We start from the raw sequence: 20,145 nt of genomic DNA, 5'->3' as shown, positions 1-20,145 counted from the left end.
AACAATTGGCCTTACCTGTCTATCAAGACAGAATACATATTTGGAGCAGCCCTTCAACTGCTCTCTGCAGTTGCAGTGCCCTTTCCACTTAACTGTCTGGTGGTGCTAGCAGAGTGACCCTGGGCCCCAGCCCATACTTTGTAAATTAAACTGAGGGATAGACTGCAGAGAGGGGAGCTGGATCTTAGTTAATACATGACTCTTGAGTCTAAAACAGCATTTTGAGATTCTGTGTAGCACTCAAGAGCTGTTAAGTCAATTGGGGTTATGGTGCCTCATCTATCTTGGACTTTTATTGCTACAAGATCACCAATCCAGGATGAGTACCTATTTCAGAAAGGAGCATTGAACTATCTGTTCTTTCAAAACAATTGAGAAGTAGGGCTTGACTAACTTTATGTATTATTGCCATGCAATCTTGTGTCTTTCCCAAATCAATGGTCTAGTATTGATTTCTTTGCTTGTAATGATGCAGAAGCAATCTCCAAAGAACAGATGGCAAGTGCTTATATACTTGGAGTTGTTGGCAGGTTTGGGAAAGGATATTTTACACTAAATGGTGAATATAAATGTCTCTTTGAAGACCGTTGGGCATTTCTAGAAGTACCCAATTGATTGTACAACCTTAGAGGAATAAACTACCAGGACACTGTGAACCCTACCTTTGCAGAGGTAAGCCAAAGAGACCAGCAGTTGGCTCACAAAAACAAGTTTTTACTCTTTGTCTTCTTAAAATATCTCTTCCCTGTTAGAGTAGGCTAACAGGTTGTGACTGTCTCTTGAAGAGACTAAAAGGTCTTTAAAACATGGCAAAAGGAAATAAGTGGTAGAATCCAGCAATTTGAAAGCCAAAGGATGGTATCCCCTTAAGTGCCAAGTCCACTGCAGTGATAAGAGTCCTAAGATCCTTACTTTGGTTGTTGTCTTAGTTTGTTCAGGCTGCTGTAACAAAATACTACAGACTGGGTGGCTTAAACAACAGAGATTAATTTTGTCACAGTTCTAAAAACTGGAAAGCCCAAGATAAAGGTTCTGGCTGATTTAGTTTCTAGTGAGAGCTCTCTTTCTGGCTTGGAGATGGCTGCCTTCTACCTATGTCCATACATCACCAAGAGGGGCTGGAAGTCTTTGATGTCTCTTCTTATAGAGATACTAATCCATAGCAGGCCCCTCCTTGATATCCGTAATTACCTCTCTGTGGGCCCTATCCCCAAATATGGTCCAAATGGGGGGTTAAATTGTGAGTTCAGAGACTCAATTTCCAACACAACACAAAGCAATTCTCAGACACCAAAAGGGTGTCCTACAATTCACCTCAATTCAACTTATCTACCTGGAGACAGCACCATGTCTCTCAGATTAAGAGTTCAGTCTACCAGACTGCCCCTTCCACAAACATCAGACACCAGTCACAAGCCCAGGTTGTTACCTGTGCTTCTGACCAACTGGCTGTAAATCAGAGGTTCCCACAACCCCCTCCTTGAGTTTGAATAATTTGCTAGATCGTCTCACAGAATGCAAAGGAGCATCTGACTAGACCACCAGCTTATTATAAAAGGATATTACTCAAGAGCAGCCAGATAGAAGAGGTGCATAGAGCAAAGTGTAGGGAAAGGGCACAGAGCTTCCACGTTCTCTCCATGTGCACCACACTCCCCAAATCTCCATATGTTTACCAACCTCTTCAAACTCTGTCTGTTTGGGTTTTATGAAGGGCTTATTACATTGCCGTGATTGATTAAATCACTGATGATTGGCTATTGATTCAACTTCCAGGCATTCCCTCCAAGGAAGTTGGGGTGGGACTGAAAGTTGCAACCCTTCAATCATGAGGTTGGTTCCCCTGGCAACCAGCCCCTTCTTTCAATGGGGTCCATGAGTCACCTTATGAACATAATAAAAGACACCTTTGTCACTCTTAATACTTACAAAATTCCAAGGATTGGGAAGGTGTGAGTAAAGAACCATGAATGAAGACCATATATATTTGAGAAATATATTCTGGTTATCTGAATGACCTTTTCTTTTATATCACAATATCACAGGGGTTAGCACTTCAACATATTAATTTTGGGGACTCAGAATTCAGTCTCTAGCATTCTGTCCCTGCCACCCCCTCCCCCCCCCCGCAAAATTCATGTTCTTATCCCATGCAAAATATATTCAGCTCATCCCAACAAACCCCAAGGTCTTAACTCATTCAAACATCAGCTCTAAAGTCTAAAGTCCAAAGTCTCATCTAAGTATCATCTAAATCAGATATGGGTCTAACTCAGAGTCTGATTCACCCTGAGGCAGATTTCTTCTCTAGCTGTGACCCTATGAAACTACACAAGTTATGTGCTTCCAAAATACAATGGTGGCCAGTAATTCCACTACTGAGTATTTGCCCAAAGAAAATGAAAACACTAATTTGAAAAGATCTGTGTACCCCTATATTTATTGTAGCATTATTTACAACAGCCAAGATACAGAAGCAACCCAAGTGTCTTGTCAATAGGTGAATGGATGAGGAAGATGTAGATATACCAGTGGAATATTACTCAACCATAGAAAAGAATGAGATCTTGCCATTTGTAAAACATGGATGGGGCTAGAGAGTATAATGCTAAGTGAAATAAGTCAGACAGAGAAAGACAAATATATGATTTCACTCATATGTGGAATTTAAAATAAAAACAAATGAACAGATGATAAAAGAGAGAAACCAGAAAACTCTTACAGAGAACAAATTGGTGGTTGCTAGAGGGGAGCTGGCTGGGGTGGGGGATGGGAAAAATAGGTGAAGGGGATTAAGAGTATACTTATAGTGGTGAGCAGTGAATAATACATAGAATTGTGAATCATTATACTATACACCTGAAACTAATATAACACAATGTTAACTATACTTCAACTTTAAAAAATATGATGGTGGACAGGTGTAGGATAGACAATCCCATTCTAAAAGGGAGAAATAGGAGGAAAGGAAGGGGTGATAGGTCCCAACCAAGTCCAAAACCTAGCAAGGCAAATTCTATTAGATAGGAAGGCTTACAAATAATCCTCTTTGATTCAGCACTGTACCCTCCAGGCCCATTGGGGTGGCAGCATTATTCCCATGATTCTGCTAAGCACCATGCTCCTCTGGCTCTTTGTAAGGGCCCTACCCACACTGCCTTCTGTGAGGCCCCATCCACATGGTTCTCTGCCGAGGCAGCCCTACCCTTTGAAACCCAGGAGGAAGCAGCCTTGTCTCTTAGCTTTGTGATGGGACTAACAGCCCTGACAATCTCTTGAAACACCTTCAGGGTTGTTCTTCCCTTTCCTTAAAGAATAGTGCACCTTCACAGCCGAATGCTCCATGGACGAGTCATGTAGACTCCAAGGAGTCTGACAACTTTCCTTCACTCCATCCTGCTTTCTCTGTCCCTTTAGTTCAAACTAGCAGTGGTTTTGCTGGTAGAATCCTCTCTCTAGTTCTGGCTTCTCCTGAGATGACTGATTAAATCCATGAGCCATACCCCTGATCTCTGTAGACAAATGGTTATTCAGCCATGCCCCTTAGTATCCTTTTAGAACCAGCTTTCTTGTTTATTGCAGTATAGATAGGCTGAGAATTCTCCAAATCTTCAAGTCTTGGTTCATTTTTGCTTAACAATTCCTTTTACAACTTCTCCCTCCCTTTTTGCATTTTTACTGTGAGCTGCTTCTTCACCACTTTGCTTAGAAATCTCTCAGCTAATTTCAGCAATTTCGTTGTTCACAAGTTCTGCTATCCACAAAATTCCAGAACACTTTAGCTAAGTTCTCTGTCATTTTATGATTTGTCCAGTTTCTAAAAACATGTTTCTCATTTCTATCTGATTCCTCACCAGAATCACCCTTAATGTTCAGATTTCTAACAATAGTCTCTTCATGATTATCTAGGCTTTTTCTGTCATAAATCTCAAAACTCTGTCGCTTCTACGCAATTCCATAGCTGCTTCTGCAGTTTTGGGTGTTTGTTACAGTGGTACTCCACTCCTCAGTACTAAAATCTTTGTCTGCCCAGGCTGCCGTAACAAAACTGACTGGATGGCTAAACAGAAATTTCTTTTCTCCCAATTCTGCAGATTGGAAGTCTCTCTTACTGGCTTGTAGACAGCTACCTTCTCACTGTGTCCTCATGTGGGAGGATTAGAGTAGGGGAAAGAGTATGTCATAGTAGGAGTTAGGGCTGCAAGATGGAAATGGAGGGAGGACACAATCCATTACATAGCTTTATTCTGTTTTCCTTCAGTGTGAATAGCTTTATTAGTTGTATTGGTCTTAAACTGAATTGCCATTATCACAACACATAATAAAGAAAAGTCAATTTGGAGTTAGCTGACATGGGTCCAAATTCAAAATCAATCTCTGTGTATCCCTAAGTAAGTCACGTCACCTCTTTTGGTTTTCACATGAATGGATACTACCTGCTCTACCTACCTCATAAGATTGTTCTTTTTTCAATGTTTATTTTTATTTTTGAGAGAGACAGGGTGCAAGCCGGGAAGGGGCAGAAAGAGAGGGAGACACAGAATCCTAAGCAGACTCCAGGCTCCCAAGTGTCAGCATAGAGCCTAATGTGGGGCTCAAACTCATGAACCACAAAATCATGACGTGAGGCAAAGTTGGACGCTTAACCGACTGAGCCACCCAGGCGCCCCCCCCCAATAAGATTGTTCTAATGCATATGTTTTTATATAGTGAAACCCCTTTCCAACTATATAGCACATATTAAATAATGCATTATTATTAATTATAAAATGCTCAACATTTTTTAGACCGCTCTTTATTCGTCTTTAAAATTAGGCCCTGGTTTGAGTATATTTAGGTAAGTTCTGCCCTTACATGTTTTATTTCCCATTACTTAAAAGATGTAAACATTTTTCCTTAAAATTAGGAGAGAAAACTACTAAATGCCAGCATCCTCAGGATTTTTAGCACAGCCAAAAATTGGAAACAAACTGGGTGTCTGATATTAAGGAAACAATTTAATAAATTATGGTACTGTCCAGTAGAGTGTTTGCCATTAAGTGGTAATTATGAAGATTCTATAAAATCATGAAAAACATTTTTTGTAAAATGTCACATGAAAATAGAATACCAAATAGTATGATCATAACTTTTTAAAAACTGACCTACAAAATGGTAATATGCAAATAATTTCTGATAAAATGGTGATAATTATAGGTGATTTTGATTTTGTTTTGTTTTTTTAAATGGTGTCATGATGCCTTTTCGATAAAAAAAAAACACACACACACAAGGAATTGGAGATTTTAGATCATTTGACACTGAGCTTCTTGAAGGCAGTATCCCTAGTTATTCATCCCTATACTTTCATCCTCTAGCACAAATCATGAGTAGTTCTCTCTCATGCTACCTGGCCTTGCACATACTAGTCCTCTGTCTGGACTGTGCTTCTGGGAACAGCACTGTCTTCTACAAGTGACCTATTTCTGTATCACCTGGGGGTCTTCACTAGAAATATACTTTCTCAGGGCCACCCAGGTGGCTCAGTTGGTTAAGTGACCAACTCTTGATTTTAGCTCAGGTCATGACCTTGCACTTCATGAGTCCAAGCCCCACATCAGGCTCTGCATTGACAGTGCATGTAGCCTTCTTAAGATTCTCTCCCTCTCCCTCTGACCCTCTGCTACTTATGTGTGCATGGGTACATGCTCTCGCTCTTCTCTCTCTCAAAAAAAAAAAAAAAAGAAAGAAAGAAAAGAAAAGAAAAAGAATTTGGGCTTTTGATAAAACAGACCTGAGTTTAAGTTTGTACTTTAGCAACTTACTAGCTGTATTACCTTGGCCCACTTACTTGCCTTTTTCTGAGCCCAGTATCTATCTGTAAAATGGAGAAAATAATTCATTCTTCCTAAAGCCGTTGTGAAAAATTACAGGAGTCAATATGTACAGTGATGTATATAGTGCTCAGAGCATCACTTGGCACAAAGAAAGCATCCAATAAATGGTACCTATTTATTCCTCCACTCTCTTCTCATGTGCCTGGAAAGCTCCTATATTTTCATAAAGAATCCAGCTCTGTGAATTTGCTTCTCTGATGTTCTGAGAACATGTTGACAGCACCTCTCTGTGTAACCACTCTATACCTAGTGGACTTCTCTGTCACTGCACTGTCATGCTACAATTGTATGATTATACAGCACTATTATACAATTAAAGTCACCTGCCTCCCCTCCCCACTATTACACTTGAGCTTCCCCGTGGCAAGGACCATAGTTTTCAATCCATTTATCCTTACTATAATGTTAATCTAATATATTTAGCATTAGATAGCATTATATACTATCTGAAATAGTATAGTGTACATAATAGGCATTCAATAAATATTTCTTGACCTTTTAGCAAACAATTTACTGTATAAAAAATGGTGATATCTGTGTGGATTTACAGAAGTACATGTGAACAAAACAAAGCCTCACCCTCAAGAAGCTTATATTCCAGTGGGAAAGACAAAGGCATATACAACTCTTAAACAAGACAGATTATAATGAAGGTTCAGAGTGGTATGCAGAAATGTAAAGATTTATGACAATTAATGGATGAAATAAGTCATTGTTAACACTATCACACGCAGGGCCAATAAAATAAGGGCCTTTTTGGTCCACAGTACAGGGAGAGAATATTGAAAAAATTTGGCTGTGGAAAGACTTGGGACCACATTTAAAGCTTTGAATGATGAGTTCAAAAAGTTAGTCTTTATTTGGGGGGGGTCCTTATGTTTATTTTGAGTGACAGAGTGTGAATGGGGGAGGGGCAGAGAGAGAGAGAGAGAGAGAGAGAGAAAATCCGAAGCAGGCTCCAGGCTTTGAGCTGTCAGCACAGAGCCCGACACAAGGCTCAAACTCACAAAAAGTGAGATCATGACGTGAGCCAAAGTTGGAGGCTTAACTGACTGAGCCCCGACTTAAAGTGCCCCAACTTTATTTTGTGTTTTATGGGAAGCCGCTAAGGATTTTTAAACAGGGGAATAACATAAGATCAGTGATTTGGGGAGAAAAAAAAACTATAGTGAAATGACTTTGGAAGAAAACTATGATGGAAGAGTCCAGTAGGGAAGCCAGTCATGATGCTGTTGCAGTAGTCAAGGTAAATAATGCCGAGCCCCCTGGACAGTGAGGACGAAGGGGCAGGTGGTAGAAGGGCTGAAACAGCTGGTAGGACCCTGTCTGGTGGAAGGCTGGCTATAGGATGAGTGACCGCCCCCGGAAGAGGAGGATGCCACCAACTGAAATAAAAGTCAGAAAAGGCAGAAGGGGAGCTCTCTGTGGACCAGGCCCCTCGGACAGGCAGTGCTAGAGAAACGCTGTAGCCAGATAAAAATGTAGGTGTGCTACTCAAAAGGGAGATCGAGACAAGAAATATGGTTACTCAGTCTTCTCGTAGACTTGATTTAGTTCAAACTTTGGGAATGTATGCTGTTATCGTGGCAGAGTCTATAACATCAAGAAAAGGTCTACACATCTAGGTGACCCAGTCAGGAGCACAGGAAAAGAAGTAGCAAAGGGCAAGGACCCACCGGTCAGAATCCAGAATTGCAGAAAGTTTGAGCAGAATAAGGAGAAGGCAGGAGTTCAATCTCTGGTAAACCTCAAGAAAATACCACCTCAGCAATAGTGGGAGCAGATACCAGTTGCAGCCAGTTAGTTAGAGTATAGACCAGGGAGGCAGTGAGCACAGCCTACTTTTTTAAGTGTTTTGGTGAAGTTTTCCTTGGCCAAATTGATGCCCAGACAATATTTAACCTTCAACTTCTCTTTCCGTCTCTTTCATGTCTCCTTTTATCCCCTCATCACCATTTGGTGAGCCACCACCCAGCAAGTCGGACCTGTCTCTGTGGACTGCATATTGGCTGGCCTCCAGCCCTTAACTTCCTTGTTCTCTAAATAAAATGTAACACAAATTTAAACCTGAACTTAAAACCTCCCTACTCTAAATAGAGTCCACCTTGCTTTTTCCTCCTTTCAGAGAATCTGGGTAGCCACTGACTAAACACATGATCCCCAAAGTAGACTCAAGTCAACTTTAGAAGAGCCAGCACTCGCCATTCGTCATCGTCTACAGGAGGAAGCCGAGGCTGGAGGATAATAATTATAGTTGCATAGGGTCACCATCTCCGTAGCACGCTGCCTTCTGACTCCTACATGGAGCCTGTCCTATTAAAATCAGACCTGAGCAGTGGACTGGCCCTGCCATGCCTCGGGGGTTATCCCTGAAGAGACAAATGATAGGCGTTTACCTATAAGCAGAATGGCCAGTCAGTACAATTCTGGCTCAGTCTCAATGGGATATTCTTTTTCACAGCTTTTCTGAGGTCATTTTATAATAAATGCTGCTGTATGAGACCACATAAGAAATTTGGATGAAATTACTTTGGGGAAGATGATTAAAATCTCACAGAGCAAGAAGTATAAAATTCTGCCTTATTTTTTCAACAGTTTCTAATATGGGGTTGTATGTATCTTCTCTTTTAAAGGAGTCTAAGTCTTTGTTCTCAAGGAACAAGCTCACAGAGCCTTGTGAAGATGTGCACATCCCTGTTGTAACTGTGGGCTACTTCCTTTCTTTTTTTGTTGTTTTTTAATGTTTATTTTTAAGAGAGAGAGACAGAGCGCAAGCTAGGGAGGGGCAGAGAGAGAGGGAGATACAGAATCCAAAGCAGGCTCCAGGCTCTGAGCTGTCAGCACAGGGCCCAATGGCGGTACTCAAACCCACAAACTGAGATCATGACCTGTGCCAAAGTCAGCTGCTTAACCGGCTGAGCCACCCAGATGCCCCTACCTATGCCAACAATCTTTTTAAAAGCTTGTAATTAGTGGAGGTGCACTGTGGACACCAGCAGCGTATTTTATTGCATTTTGACTCCAAAGTCTCTGTTTATCTCATTTGGGTGGATGCTGAGAAAGCAAGACACTAAATGAAAAAGCAGTAACAGGAATAACTGATTGGTAGGAATTTACAACTAGTTCAGGCTATAGACACAGGCAATTAATTACTGGCTTAGTAATAAGGAAAGACATATAGAGGGGAAACCACTTCCACTTTCATACTCAGTACAAATATGTTCAACATTGAAACTGCACAGAGAGCCATTGACCAGCGGCCAACTATGCATACCCATAGCCACTGTAGGTCAGTGCCCACTTCATGTCAGGGCTGAATGCATACAGAAGGTCCTGAGTCTCAACTGGGATTTGGGTTAGGAAGGACGGGTTTGGGGTACTCGTGGATATCTGGAATCAAAATGAATTGGCTAGTAGAAAAAGGAAGCCATGGCTTTCATTAATGAGGTGAGAAAACATAGGTGGGAATTATAAGTTGGGATTCAAATTAATTGATTCTTAATCTGGGCCTGAGTCAGTTATTGAACTGCTCTGTCCTTCAGTTTCTCTAATGTGAACATCCTGGGCGTCATTCTGTCAGCCTAAATTACTAGTTCAGAAACACAAGTGATTTCCTTTTGATCCACATGCTGAGTGGGAGCATGAAAAGATTTAATGGGTACATGCTACAAATCAAATAGTAAAATCTTATACAGTGGCTGTTTTGAATTTCTCTCCAGACTCCAAAATGGGTTTCTTGGGCAGATGACCAGTTTTGCAGCAACCCAAGCTATAAATTACCTGGCCTACCTGACAGGTCTCATAGCAGATTCCTACAGCATGGAGTCCTGAGTACCTGGGGCCCAGATGGCACTTATATTTTAAATACTTAATCCATTTTTAATATGTTTGTAACAGCATTAAGTGTGTGGGGATCTTAGCTCTGTAACGGCAAGTAAAGCAATACTCCTTCTAGGTAGATCAGAGATTGAGGTCACTGAGTAATCAGCCTGTATTCTTGGAACAAGGTTGTACCAAATACTGGATATCTATTGTGAGTTTACAAGTTTTCATTCTGTGCTGTCTCCCATTTGCAGTCGTGTTTTGTGTAAGGTGACAAAATAGCACAGACGGTATAGTGCGTGTGATCTTCAGTGTTCCTCACTTTTGTTCCTCTACAGTTCATTCCCTGCAACACCCATCTCACTTAAGGTTCGCTGAGGCACTGTAAAACATGTGGTGTGAGATGGAAATGAGACTCCCTGCTGATAAAGTGGAAGTGGGCTGAAGGCATCCTAGGCCGACTGAGCCCATCAATGGAAAAAATAAAAGCTAACGTGGAATATTTTTGAAGGGTCCATCCATGTTTTGTAATGATTGCTTTCTTTGGGGAAGAGGAGAGAAAATTGAATGGAATGATGAGGAGCACTGTCGTTTTGTGTAGGTTTGTGCAGTGCAAAACCACTGAGCTGCTAGGACAGCCTGGACTCGGCAGACGGCCCTCATTGTCCAGAGGTTCCGCATTTGCCTAGTCAGGTCATGAGTGTTCCTTACTCAGATCAGTCTGCCATTGCCCCCTCCCCATCACCTTACCAACTTCCATCTGTTTCATAAAAGCTGTGTATATGCTAGCTGCTCTGAGTAAATAACCTTGTGGCTATACCACATCAGATGTAGCATTCCTCAGTATTTTGTACAGACATACTGAGCATATGCAATGCGCCTTACTCTGGTAGGCCCTACTGATAGAAATATCTGCTCCTGAGACCAAAAAAGTGTGATATCTGTAGTAATAGAAACATATACAAGAAACACAGAAAGGAGGTTTAGGGTAGTCGTACTTTCTCACCTTGACAGAACTGACACATGATAATGGCTTTGAAAGGGTAAGTAGGAATCCCTCAGGCAGATGAGAGGTGAAGAGAGGCCCCGATCAGAGAGAACACCTGGCAGGTAGAAGAAGCCAGGGGACTGGCTGCTGGTGGTTCAATATGGCCAAAGTGAAAGAGGGGTGAGAAATAAGACTGGAAAGGAAGCTAGGCCAGAACTTTTCTTCTGTGAAGATAATGGGGAGCCACTAGGAATTTTAAATAAGCAAGCAATATCTGATTTTTTTGAAAGGTGGCTCTAATGGCCATGTGGAAGGTACGTTTGAGGGGAATCACATTAGAGACAGGGAGACCACTTGGAAATCTTTTGTAGCAGTCCTGACAGGTGATAATGGTAGCAAGAGATAGTGGAGACAACAGGATAATTTGAAAGTTATTTGGGAAGAGAATCAATTAAAATTGATAATTAATTAGATGTAGCAGGTGAAGATGGAGGAGAAATTCTGAGTGAATTCGATTTCTTAGCCAGATGTTGGGATGGATAATGGCACCATTCACCAAGAGAGGAAGTACTGGAAAAACAGGAGGCTTGGTGGGAAGAAGAGTGTGGGTTTGGTGTTGCTGAGTTTAAGGGTCTGTGGTGTGCAACATACAGGAGGAGAAATCAAGTAGGCCATTGTATAGATGAGTCTGAAGTCCGAGACCGGTCTGGGTTACAAGTGTGGAAGTCAGTAATACATCAAGATGTTTGAAGCCACGAGCTTGCTGAAGAGAGTGTGTCAGTGAGAAAATAGGAGAGCGAATAGATCCCCTCCCACCCCACCCCGGAAACAACAGCATTCCTTTGGGAAGAAGAGTCAAAGGAGAATGGATACCACTCTCTTCAACAACTGATTTATTTCCTAGCCATTTCCTTCCTGTGTTACCAAACGTCCACCTTTTTCCCTACCTCCCCACTCTGCTGCCTTAATATATAAAGATTATATATTATAATATATATATATTTGGGGCTCTGACTAGATTGCTTCACAATTTTTCACAGATGGAAAGTGCTGAGGAGCCATGAGATACTTGTCTGAATGCTGTTACTATGAATCAATACTTTTCGTTTTCCTTGTCTGTCCTTACTCATCTTTATTAACTCAGACATTCAGTTTCCCCCCGCCAAGCCCTTGTTTTTGTGGCAGTGTGTTATCCCCGTTGGTGGGTGTGTAGCTACCCCGGGCTGGCTTTCCCTTCTGATGTTCTTCTGGCTTCCTCTGGAGAAGTAGCTCAGAAGGTGTGCCTTCTCAGTGGGCAAGCAGGCCAGCAGGGTCACTTTGCCCAGAACAGGTATCTCTTCCTGTTGGTGCTTTTCACAGAAAGTGCCCCTTTTGCCTGAATTTGGCATTGTCCCTTCATAGAAGCAGTAAGTTGTCCAGAAAGAAGACGTATGGCTTCTTTCACAAGATCCCACCATCCCCAGCCTAGCTTCGCTGTAGTTTCCCCAGAAATGACTCCTGGATGGTGATGTGACAGCTCCCTCTAGTGTCACTGCGGCTCAGGCTCTCGTGGGGTTTTTCTTCCCACTAGGAAAGTGTAGATGGTACACTTTCTGACACAGAATCTGTCAGAATTGGTGGCAGTTTAATTAGGTTGTCCCTACAGAGTCAAAACAAATATGAGATGATTTTTCTCCCATTAAAAAAGAGAACTTTACATGAAGGTATGAGACTGTTCCAGCTTCTGTTCTGTTCCTGTTTCAAAATTTGGGGGAGCCCAGAAGTCCTGTGGAAATTATTCTTCTTGGGGAGTGGAATCTCTTTGGAAATTCCTGCAGTTCAAGCCAACTGCCCTTTTAGGGAAGCAATGTAAATTCCTTTCAAGGAATAAATGAGAATGGGAGGCCAAGGGGAAGTCACTTTGTTGTAGGATAGAGAAAATAAGAGAAGGAGGTAAAAACAACAACCAGCAGGAAGAACTCTGTCCATTTGTTCTAGAAAGAGTAGCTTGTTTTCTGAAATAACTTTTGGACTAGAAATTTATCATCTGAAGTCAGGTCATTTTGAGTTTTTGGAAAAAACACTAAAGTAGTCAAGTTAATTGAAAAATGGCTACTATGTGGTACATGGAATAATATAATACTCCTACCTAAATTAACATCATCACAAAGCTCCATAATAAAGATTTATGAGACACTCATCATATAAGAAATCCTATTTTAGAAATCTTCATTGGTCTGTATTTTGGTTGTAAATGTTTTCATGGTGGTGAACCAGTTAGAAGGCCTAGTATTTTGTTTCCCTCTATCATACTCCAGTCTTCTCCCTTTTCCCTTTGCCCTTTCAACTAGAGTGACCCATTATTCTTTGGCCTGTCTACATATTGTAAGATGGAGAGATAAGGAAGTGCCACCTGCCCCGGTCGGCTCTCCAGGCAGGCCATTTTCCTTCAGAGCTTCCAAATTGGTTGAACAATTTATCATTTCTTCTTTGTAAATCACTTTGAACCTTTATCTCAAATTGATCTGTGAAACTAAACATAAATTCTTCTTGTAGTGCCCATGTTCATTGTCTACTCACACTGCTCTGGGGAATCTTATACAAGTATGTGTGTCTGCGTGTCGGCAAATACCATGAGGATAACCTGAGGAGACTGGCAGTCACAATGGGAGTATCTTCTCTGCTTCTAATGCCAAACCACAGAGTGGCAGGTGTTTTGCAGTGCAACCTAGTATAGTAAAAACTACTGATTGACCAAACATCGAGAGAAGAGAGCCTTACACTGGCCTGACTGGGACCAGAACATACTGCCAGTTTGACTTGCTTGTCAGGGCTGATGCCAGCCTAGAGGTACCGGACGTTAGCTCTTCTCTCTGGCTTTTCTCTACCAAACCTGTGGTCACAGAATGTTACTGCTGGGGCAGGTGGCTCTCAGCACTCAAAAAGAAAGATGTATTTTTCTGTTTTGCTGTCTCTGTTTGGAAAAGATGAGGATTCTGTATTACATCACTTTTAACATCTGTAGGTCTTAGTCATTGTCAGTGTTACATTTGTGCAGCTTTGAGATTTACAGATCAACTCTATAGAATTGGTCTCCTTTAATCCTCACAGCTACTCTATGAGGTAGGTTTCAGGATTTTTTTATATTGTCTCCTTTATTAGGGAGACTGAGACCCAGAGAAGTTAGGTGACATGCCCAAGGTCACACAGTTAGTGGCAGGACTAAATCCCAGGCCTGCCAAGTTCCTTGGTGAGTGTCCTTTCTATAACGTGACTGCTAAAATGTAGCTAAACTCATTCAGCTAAACTCAGTAGTATATTGACTTTTCAAAGACCAAGGAGTTGGGACCTTTGAACTTTCATTCCAGCCAATAGTGTGATATTGAACAAATTATTAAAATTGGAAATGGGGTTAATGGTGTTGTATCCTATATCCAACTCCTATACAACTAAATGATGACTAGTATAGGATTTTTAAATACCTGCTGACACATAAATATGAAATATTGCCAACAGTATAGCATAGAAAGAATTCATGCCGTGATTGATGAGTAATATAGGATTATATATTATACTGAGTGTACTGAGACTTTGAGAGCTTTCCAAAGATAATATTTTCTGAAAGATATATGTTTGCACTTGAACTCTGCCTGGGGTTATCTCTGTTTCAAGACCAGATGAGATAGCTGTAGCTGGTAGAAGACTTGAAGAAACTTGTTTTCAGCCCTCTTCCCCCTCCCTCCCATCGAAAGAGACAGAGAGAGAGAGAAAAAAAAAAAAAAGACTTATTATAATAAATTGTATAAATATAGTGAATGAGAAACGGATGCTGCTCCCCCATGGATACTCCTTTATCTTTGGTCTGTTTGGGGTGGGTTGGGTTTTTTTTTTAATGTTCGCTTATTTTTGAGAGGTGGGGGAGGGCAGAGAGAGAGGGAGACACGGAATCCAAAGCAGGCTCCAGACTCTGAGTTGTCAGCATGGAGCCTGAGGCAGGGCTCAAACCCACTGACCTCAAGACCATGACCTAAGCCAAAGTCGGACACTTAACCCGCTCTGCCACCCAGGTGCCATTTGGGCGGTTTTTTGTTTTTCTTCTTTTTCTTTTTTTTTTTCAGTTTTTTTCATCATGATAAGTGTACTCTTTAATCCTTATCACCTAGTTCATACTTTCCTTAAATCTATTTGAATGGAAATCAGAGCATGCTGTTTCTCAGAACTGGAGACTCATCAGCATCCTCCCAAGAAAATGTACATTTTTCTTTTTAAATAAAAATTGCTAGCAAATCTTTTTTTCAAATTGCTTCTTTCCTGTATTACTGCAGCAAACGGGCAGTGTGAGTGCCTGTGGCTGGAAGGCTTGGGTACCGTGAAATAGGGCAGCATGTCCCTGCTGAGGACAGAAAACATACTTCCCAGTGAATCGGCTCGTGGAGAAGCTGTGCTGCCCCAGCTGTCAGGGTCTGCGAACTAGTGTTAGGGACTGAGTCTTCCACGGTCGGCTTCTCTGCCCCCTGTCACAAGCATCATCCATTTAGGAGTGCTTTTATTTACTTTTTGCTTTTCTCACCCTGTAAGACTAGAAATAACAATAGTTGCTTTGGTATGTAGAAATGTTGGCTGGTGTTTGCCATCAAAAAACTCTCCCATGATCCACAACCACTTAATAAAATTCTTTCTGAAAGCCCTTATTACGTAAATATTGCCCTTTCAATAAGGCCTAACGTTAAGGGAAAGCCTGCAACCCAAAGTCCTGCCATTGACATGTTGGTTTTGCTCTGAGCAGATCAGACCAATGATTCCCTCAAACCTTTATCTCTCGCCTGCCTGTCATCCATGAATGCCTGAATTGTGACCATCGCAATGACACTGATTGAAAATTAGGAAAACCCACACTTTACCTGGCCAAGTGTGTGTCACTCTCCTGACCAGTGACAAAATAAGTTATCCTGGCCCACTTTATTGAGCTATTATGTAAGTCTGGGCTATAAGCCTCTACAAAATGTAGGTGAAGAATTATTTTTGGTTGTTCTATTTTTTAGATGAGGTACAAAGTATAGTAGAAAAAGCAAACTTTGGTGTTAGACAGACTTAGGTTTGCAGACTGGTAGCCCTGGGCTTTTTTTGTTTGTTGTTTTAAATTCTTAAACACTTGGCCTACTTTGAAGGGTTAGTGTAAGGATTACAGATAAAACACATCAAGTACTCAGCATGTAGACAGCCGTAAGAAATGGTTACTGCCAGGACACTTGAGTGGCTCAGTTGGTTAATCCACCAACTACAGCTCAGGTCAGGATCTCACAGTTTGTGGGTTCAAGCCCCGCATCAGGCTCTGTGCTGACAGCTCGGAACCTGGAGCCTGCTTCGGATTCTGTGTTTCCCTCTCTCTGCCCCCTCCCAACTTGTGCTCTGTCTCTTTTCTCTCTCAAAACTAAATAAACATTAAAAAAAGAAAGAAAGAAAGAAAGAAAGAAATGGTTACTGCAATTATTACTGTCACTCAGCAAAGGACTACCAAGGCCCTTTCTGAAGACTTCACTATAACACTGTTTGTTCCTTCCAATTAATCTTCCTTCACACATCTAAGCCCAGTTATGAAAGTGTGCACTTTATATTGTTATTTGCTTGCTTCTTTCAGATCTGTAAGAGCAAAGCTAAAGAGTCTCAGCAGTATTATCACAGCTTGGCTGTCCGGCAGAGCCTGGCCATCCATTTCAACATCCAGCAGGACTGTGGTCATTTCCTTGCTGAAGTCCCTAATCGTCTGCTTCCCTGGGAGGATCCTGATGCCACTGAAGAGGAAGAGGATGAAATGAAAGAGGCTGAAGAAGAGGTGAAAGGAGAAACTGACGGGAGAAGCCCAGAGCCCGGCTGCGAAACACAGTCATCGCAGAAAGAAAGCCAGGGCGTCATTAGCAGGAAGCAGAGAAGCCATGTTGTGGTCATCACCAGAGAGGTTCCCTATCTCACTGTGGCTGATTTCGTGCGAGACTCTCTGGCCCAGCACGGGAAGAGCCCCGATGTGTATGAGAGACAAGTGTGTCTGCTGCTCTTACAGCTGTGCTCTGGCCTTGAGCACCTCAAACCCTACCATGTCACTCACTGCGATCTTCGTCTGGAGAACCTGCTGCTTGTCCACTACCAGCCAGGGAGAAGCACCCAGGGCCTTGGGCCCGCAGAGTCCAGCCCCACCTCATCTTGCCCCACGAGGCTCATAGTGAGCAACTTCTCTCAGGCCAAGCAGAAGAGCCACCTGGTGGACCCCGAGATCCTCCGGGACCAGTCCCGCCTTGCTCCAGAGATCATTACAGCCACCCAGTATAAAAAGTGTGATGAGTTCCAGACAGGCATCCTCATCTATGAGATGCTGCACCTGCCCAACCCCTTTGACGAGAACCCGGAGCTGAAGGAAAAAGAATACACTCGAGCGGACTTGCCTCGCATCCCACTCCGCTCCCCATATTCCCGGGGCCTACAGCAGCTGGCCAGCTGCCTCCTCAACCCCAACCCGTCTGAGCGGATCCTCATTTCAGACGCCAAAGGCATCCTCCAGTGTCTACTCTGGGGCCCCCGGGAGGATCTCTTCCAGACTTTCACCACCTCTCCTAGCCCAGCGCAGAGGAGCGCCCTGCTCCAAAACTGGCTAGACATCAAGCGAACACTGCTGATGATCAAGTTTGCTGAGAAGTCCCTGGACAGGGAAGGTGGGGTCAGCCTTGAGGACTGGCTTTGTGCTCAGTATTTGGCCTTCGCCACTCCAGACTCCCTCGGCTGTATTGTGAAGACCCTGCAACACCGCTAGTGTATCCTGGTCGCTGCTCGTCTCACGTGTTCACCCTCACGTCGCCCATGCACTCCCCCTTCCTAGTACTCGCACAGAATCCAAGGAAGGAAGAGAGACCGACCTTCCATCCCTGTCCAGGAAAAATGAGTCCGCTCAGAAAGCTTATCCACAGTTCCAGATGGAGTGAGAAGCTGGGTCTGTCTTCACTACGCAGAAATTCAGTCGCACAGCCGTGCAGTTGCCTTCCATTGGAAAACCTTTCACCCTAATTGTCCCCAAGTGCAGGTAAAAAATGAAAAGATATATCCTTGAAGGGACTGCTCCTTTAGTATGAACTCAGTGAGCTGTGTCCCGCTCCTCCATAATTCTGAAGCCCACCTGTCTTTTTAACACCAAGTATTTATTCTCACTAGCAATAGACAGATTTGACCAGTCCTTACCATCATCCACTAAGCTCTCATAACAGATAACAGATTTTTTTTTTCTTTCAAATATCAATAACTGACTCTTACCAGGCAGAACTGCCCTCCTTAGCATCAGCCCAGTCTTGTTTCCGAGGCCGCTAGCCTTTGTTCCAGCAGATAGTATAAAGACAAGGAGAGATTCCATCCATCCACCCAAGGGTCATGGATGCGTTTTCATTTCTTATCAGCAAGTGGGTGCACTGCAGGGAGGATGGCCCTAACGGTCCCCTCTCCTGCCACTGCCCGATTCTCCTTCACTTCGACTCTGTCCCCACTTGCCGATGAAGTGTGGGTTTATCAGCCACTTGTGACCCATTACAGAACTGACCCAAGGTGGTGTCACCAGTGCCTCACCGTTCAGATTTCATAAGTAGCTGGCAGATTACCAGGAGATGAATTTCCACACATGCAGTTCCCTAGGGGCCACCAGGGGACTAGTTGGAAGTGCTGTCTTTGATTACTGTCAGAGCTGTCGGCGTCGACGGCCGGCACTGGTGAGCGTGGCCTCCGGTGCTCCCCTGAGCAGCAATTGGCCAGCTTCTTTCTAGCGGTAGCCAGTGCTGACGAGTCTACCAAGTGCCGTGGACAGCAGCCGTGAATGCAACAGCTGTCAGTCGAGCCCTGAGATCTGCTTGCAGGGCGTGGCGCTGGCGGTGAGGCTGACTAGAAGCCGGAGAGGGGAGGAGGCCAGTGATGAGACCGCTGGCGTCCTCCTCAGAACACTGACCTTTGCCGAAGAGGCCGCCTCCCAGTTGCACCACACACGGCTCCCTGAAATGGCTCTAGAGGATGGCTGGCAGCGACTTCGAATGCTGGGGCGGGTGCCTGCGAGCCGCGCACCCCATGTGGGCTCTGTGCTCCTCTCCTCTGAATATATGTGCAATTTTTGTATGTATTGTTTTTAGCTGTATATTACAGTATTCATGTGGCAACTTCACCTGAAGCAAGTTCTACAGAAACCCTCCCCTTCTTCCCTTGGCACACAAGTGTTTGCGCTAAGAGATGAGTGTCCCTTCCGGGCAGTGGGGTGGCAGGTGATGTGTGTGTGCTTGTTTTCTTCAAAACTGTGAGTATCTGTTTACTTCAACCTTGAAATCCCAAGAGTCACTCAGACAGTGCGAGTGTGTGCACGCGTGGGTGCGCACGCGTGTGCCTGAAGTAGAGGCCAGGCCTCCGAGGGGAGCAACCTGTGGCGGGGTTGATGGGCATGTTCTCTGCGTCTGGTCGGCAAGGGAGCTCTGGGGCCCTCCTCCACCAGCACAGAGTTTCTTAAAAGCCAAGATTGATTGTGCAGTATTACTTAGATAGCACATTAGTGGCCTTTTGGAAATTTCTAAACTTTTAACATTTTTAACAGCCTTTCATATGATTCACCTATATCAGAGAGGATCAAGAAAGGAGAATGTATTTTATTGTGATCTTCTTTGGTTTGGTTTTGTTATGTTTTGTTTTAAGAAAACGGGACATGTGAGGCTCCAAAGGAAGGATGCCCCTGTCTTCCTGGCCGGCAGTACAGGACTCCCAAGGAAGAGGACTCACTGGCCCACGGAGTCTTGCGTCCTCTAGCCAGAGAGCAGGGCTCTGCCCCTAGGAAGGGCCCGGAAGGGGCATGCCGCTGCAGGCCAGCAGCCCGCCCTGTCTCAGTGTCCTGTGGCATGGCTGCGCCTTGCCTGGCCAACTGGTGTTTAGTCCACCTTAGCATAGCCCGTGTGCACATAACTCCTCACCTAATCATACACTGAAGTAGCAGCACACAGACCACTGGCCATGTCGGCCAGCACATTCCCCCGCATCCCCCGCCCCCCGGCCCTCCCCCAGGCGGTTTGTAGATTGAGACACTTTCTCAATGTCACTCTCGTGGTGCCTTGCCCATGTAAATTTGAATGTTGACTATTTAATGAGGTTTCATATTTAATGAAGAATGTTCCCTGGTCCCTCTATTTGTTCTCTAGATATCTTCTTTTGTTTCCCTTCTTCTTCTTCTTCTTCTTCTTCTTCTTCTTCTTCTTCTTCTTCTTCTTCTTCTTCTGTCTCTCTCTCTTTTTTTTTTTTTCTGTTTGACTTGGATCCAGTCTTCTTTATTTCAACTTTATAGTATTATAGGCATGGACACACCCCACTACCGTCATCTTACAGCACTGGTAAACCGAGCACCTCCTTCACATCAGATTTGTTTAGTACCGTTTTTATACTCAAATTTGTGAAGGCCAAAAGATGAATGCCAACTAGTCC

The 20,145-nt window shown here is 43.4% G+C and overlaps 1 protein-coding gene across 3 annotated transcripts in view; it reads left to right on the top strand.

The window, feature by feature from the left end:
• The window catches only part of PEAK1 (pseudopodium enriched atypical kinase 1), a 308,018-nt gene extending 288,099 nt beyond the window's left edge, over positions 1-19,919 (top strand). For all 3 annotated transcript variants that reach the window (XM_039238166.1, XM_039238163.1, XM_039238164.1), the window contains one exon: positions 16,304-19,919. In XM_039238166.1, coding sequence (XP_039094097.1) covers positions 16,304-17,467 — 1,164 coding nt within the window. In that variant the 3' untranslated portion in view covers positions 17,468-19,919. The remainder of the gene's footprint in view (positions 1-16,303) is intronic.
• Positions 19,920-20,145: the final 226 nt, after the last annotated feature.

This window comes from Hyaena hyaena, unplaced genomic scaffold (genome assembly GCF_003009895.1).
Source record: "Hyaena hyaena isolate Hyena2069 unplaced genomic scaffold, ASM300989v1 scaffold_137, whole genome shotgun sequence".
In the NCBI taxonomy this organism is placed as follows: Eukaryota; Metazoa; Chordata; class Mammalia; order Carnivora; family Hyaenidae; genus Hyaena; species Hyaena hyaena.
The sequence above is the reverse complement of the archived record's forward strand: the minus strand, read 5'-3'. Positions and strand labels throughout refer to the sequence as shown.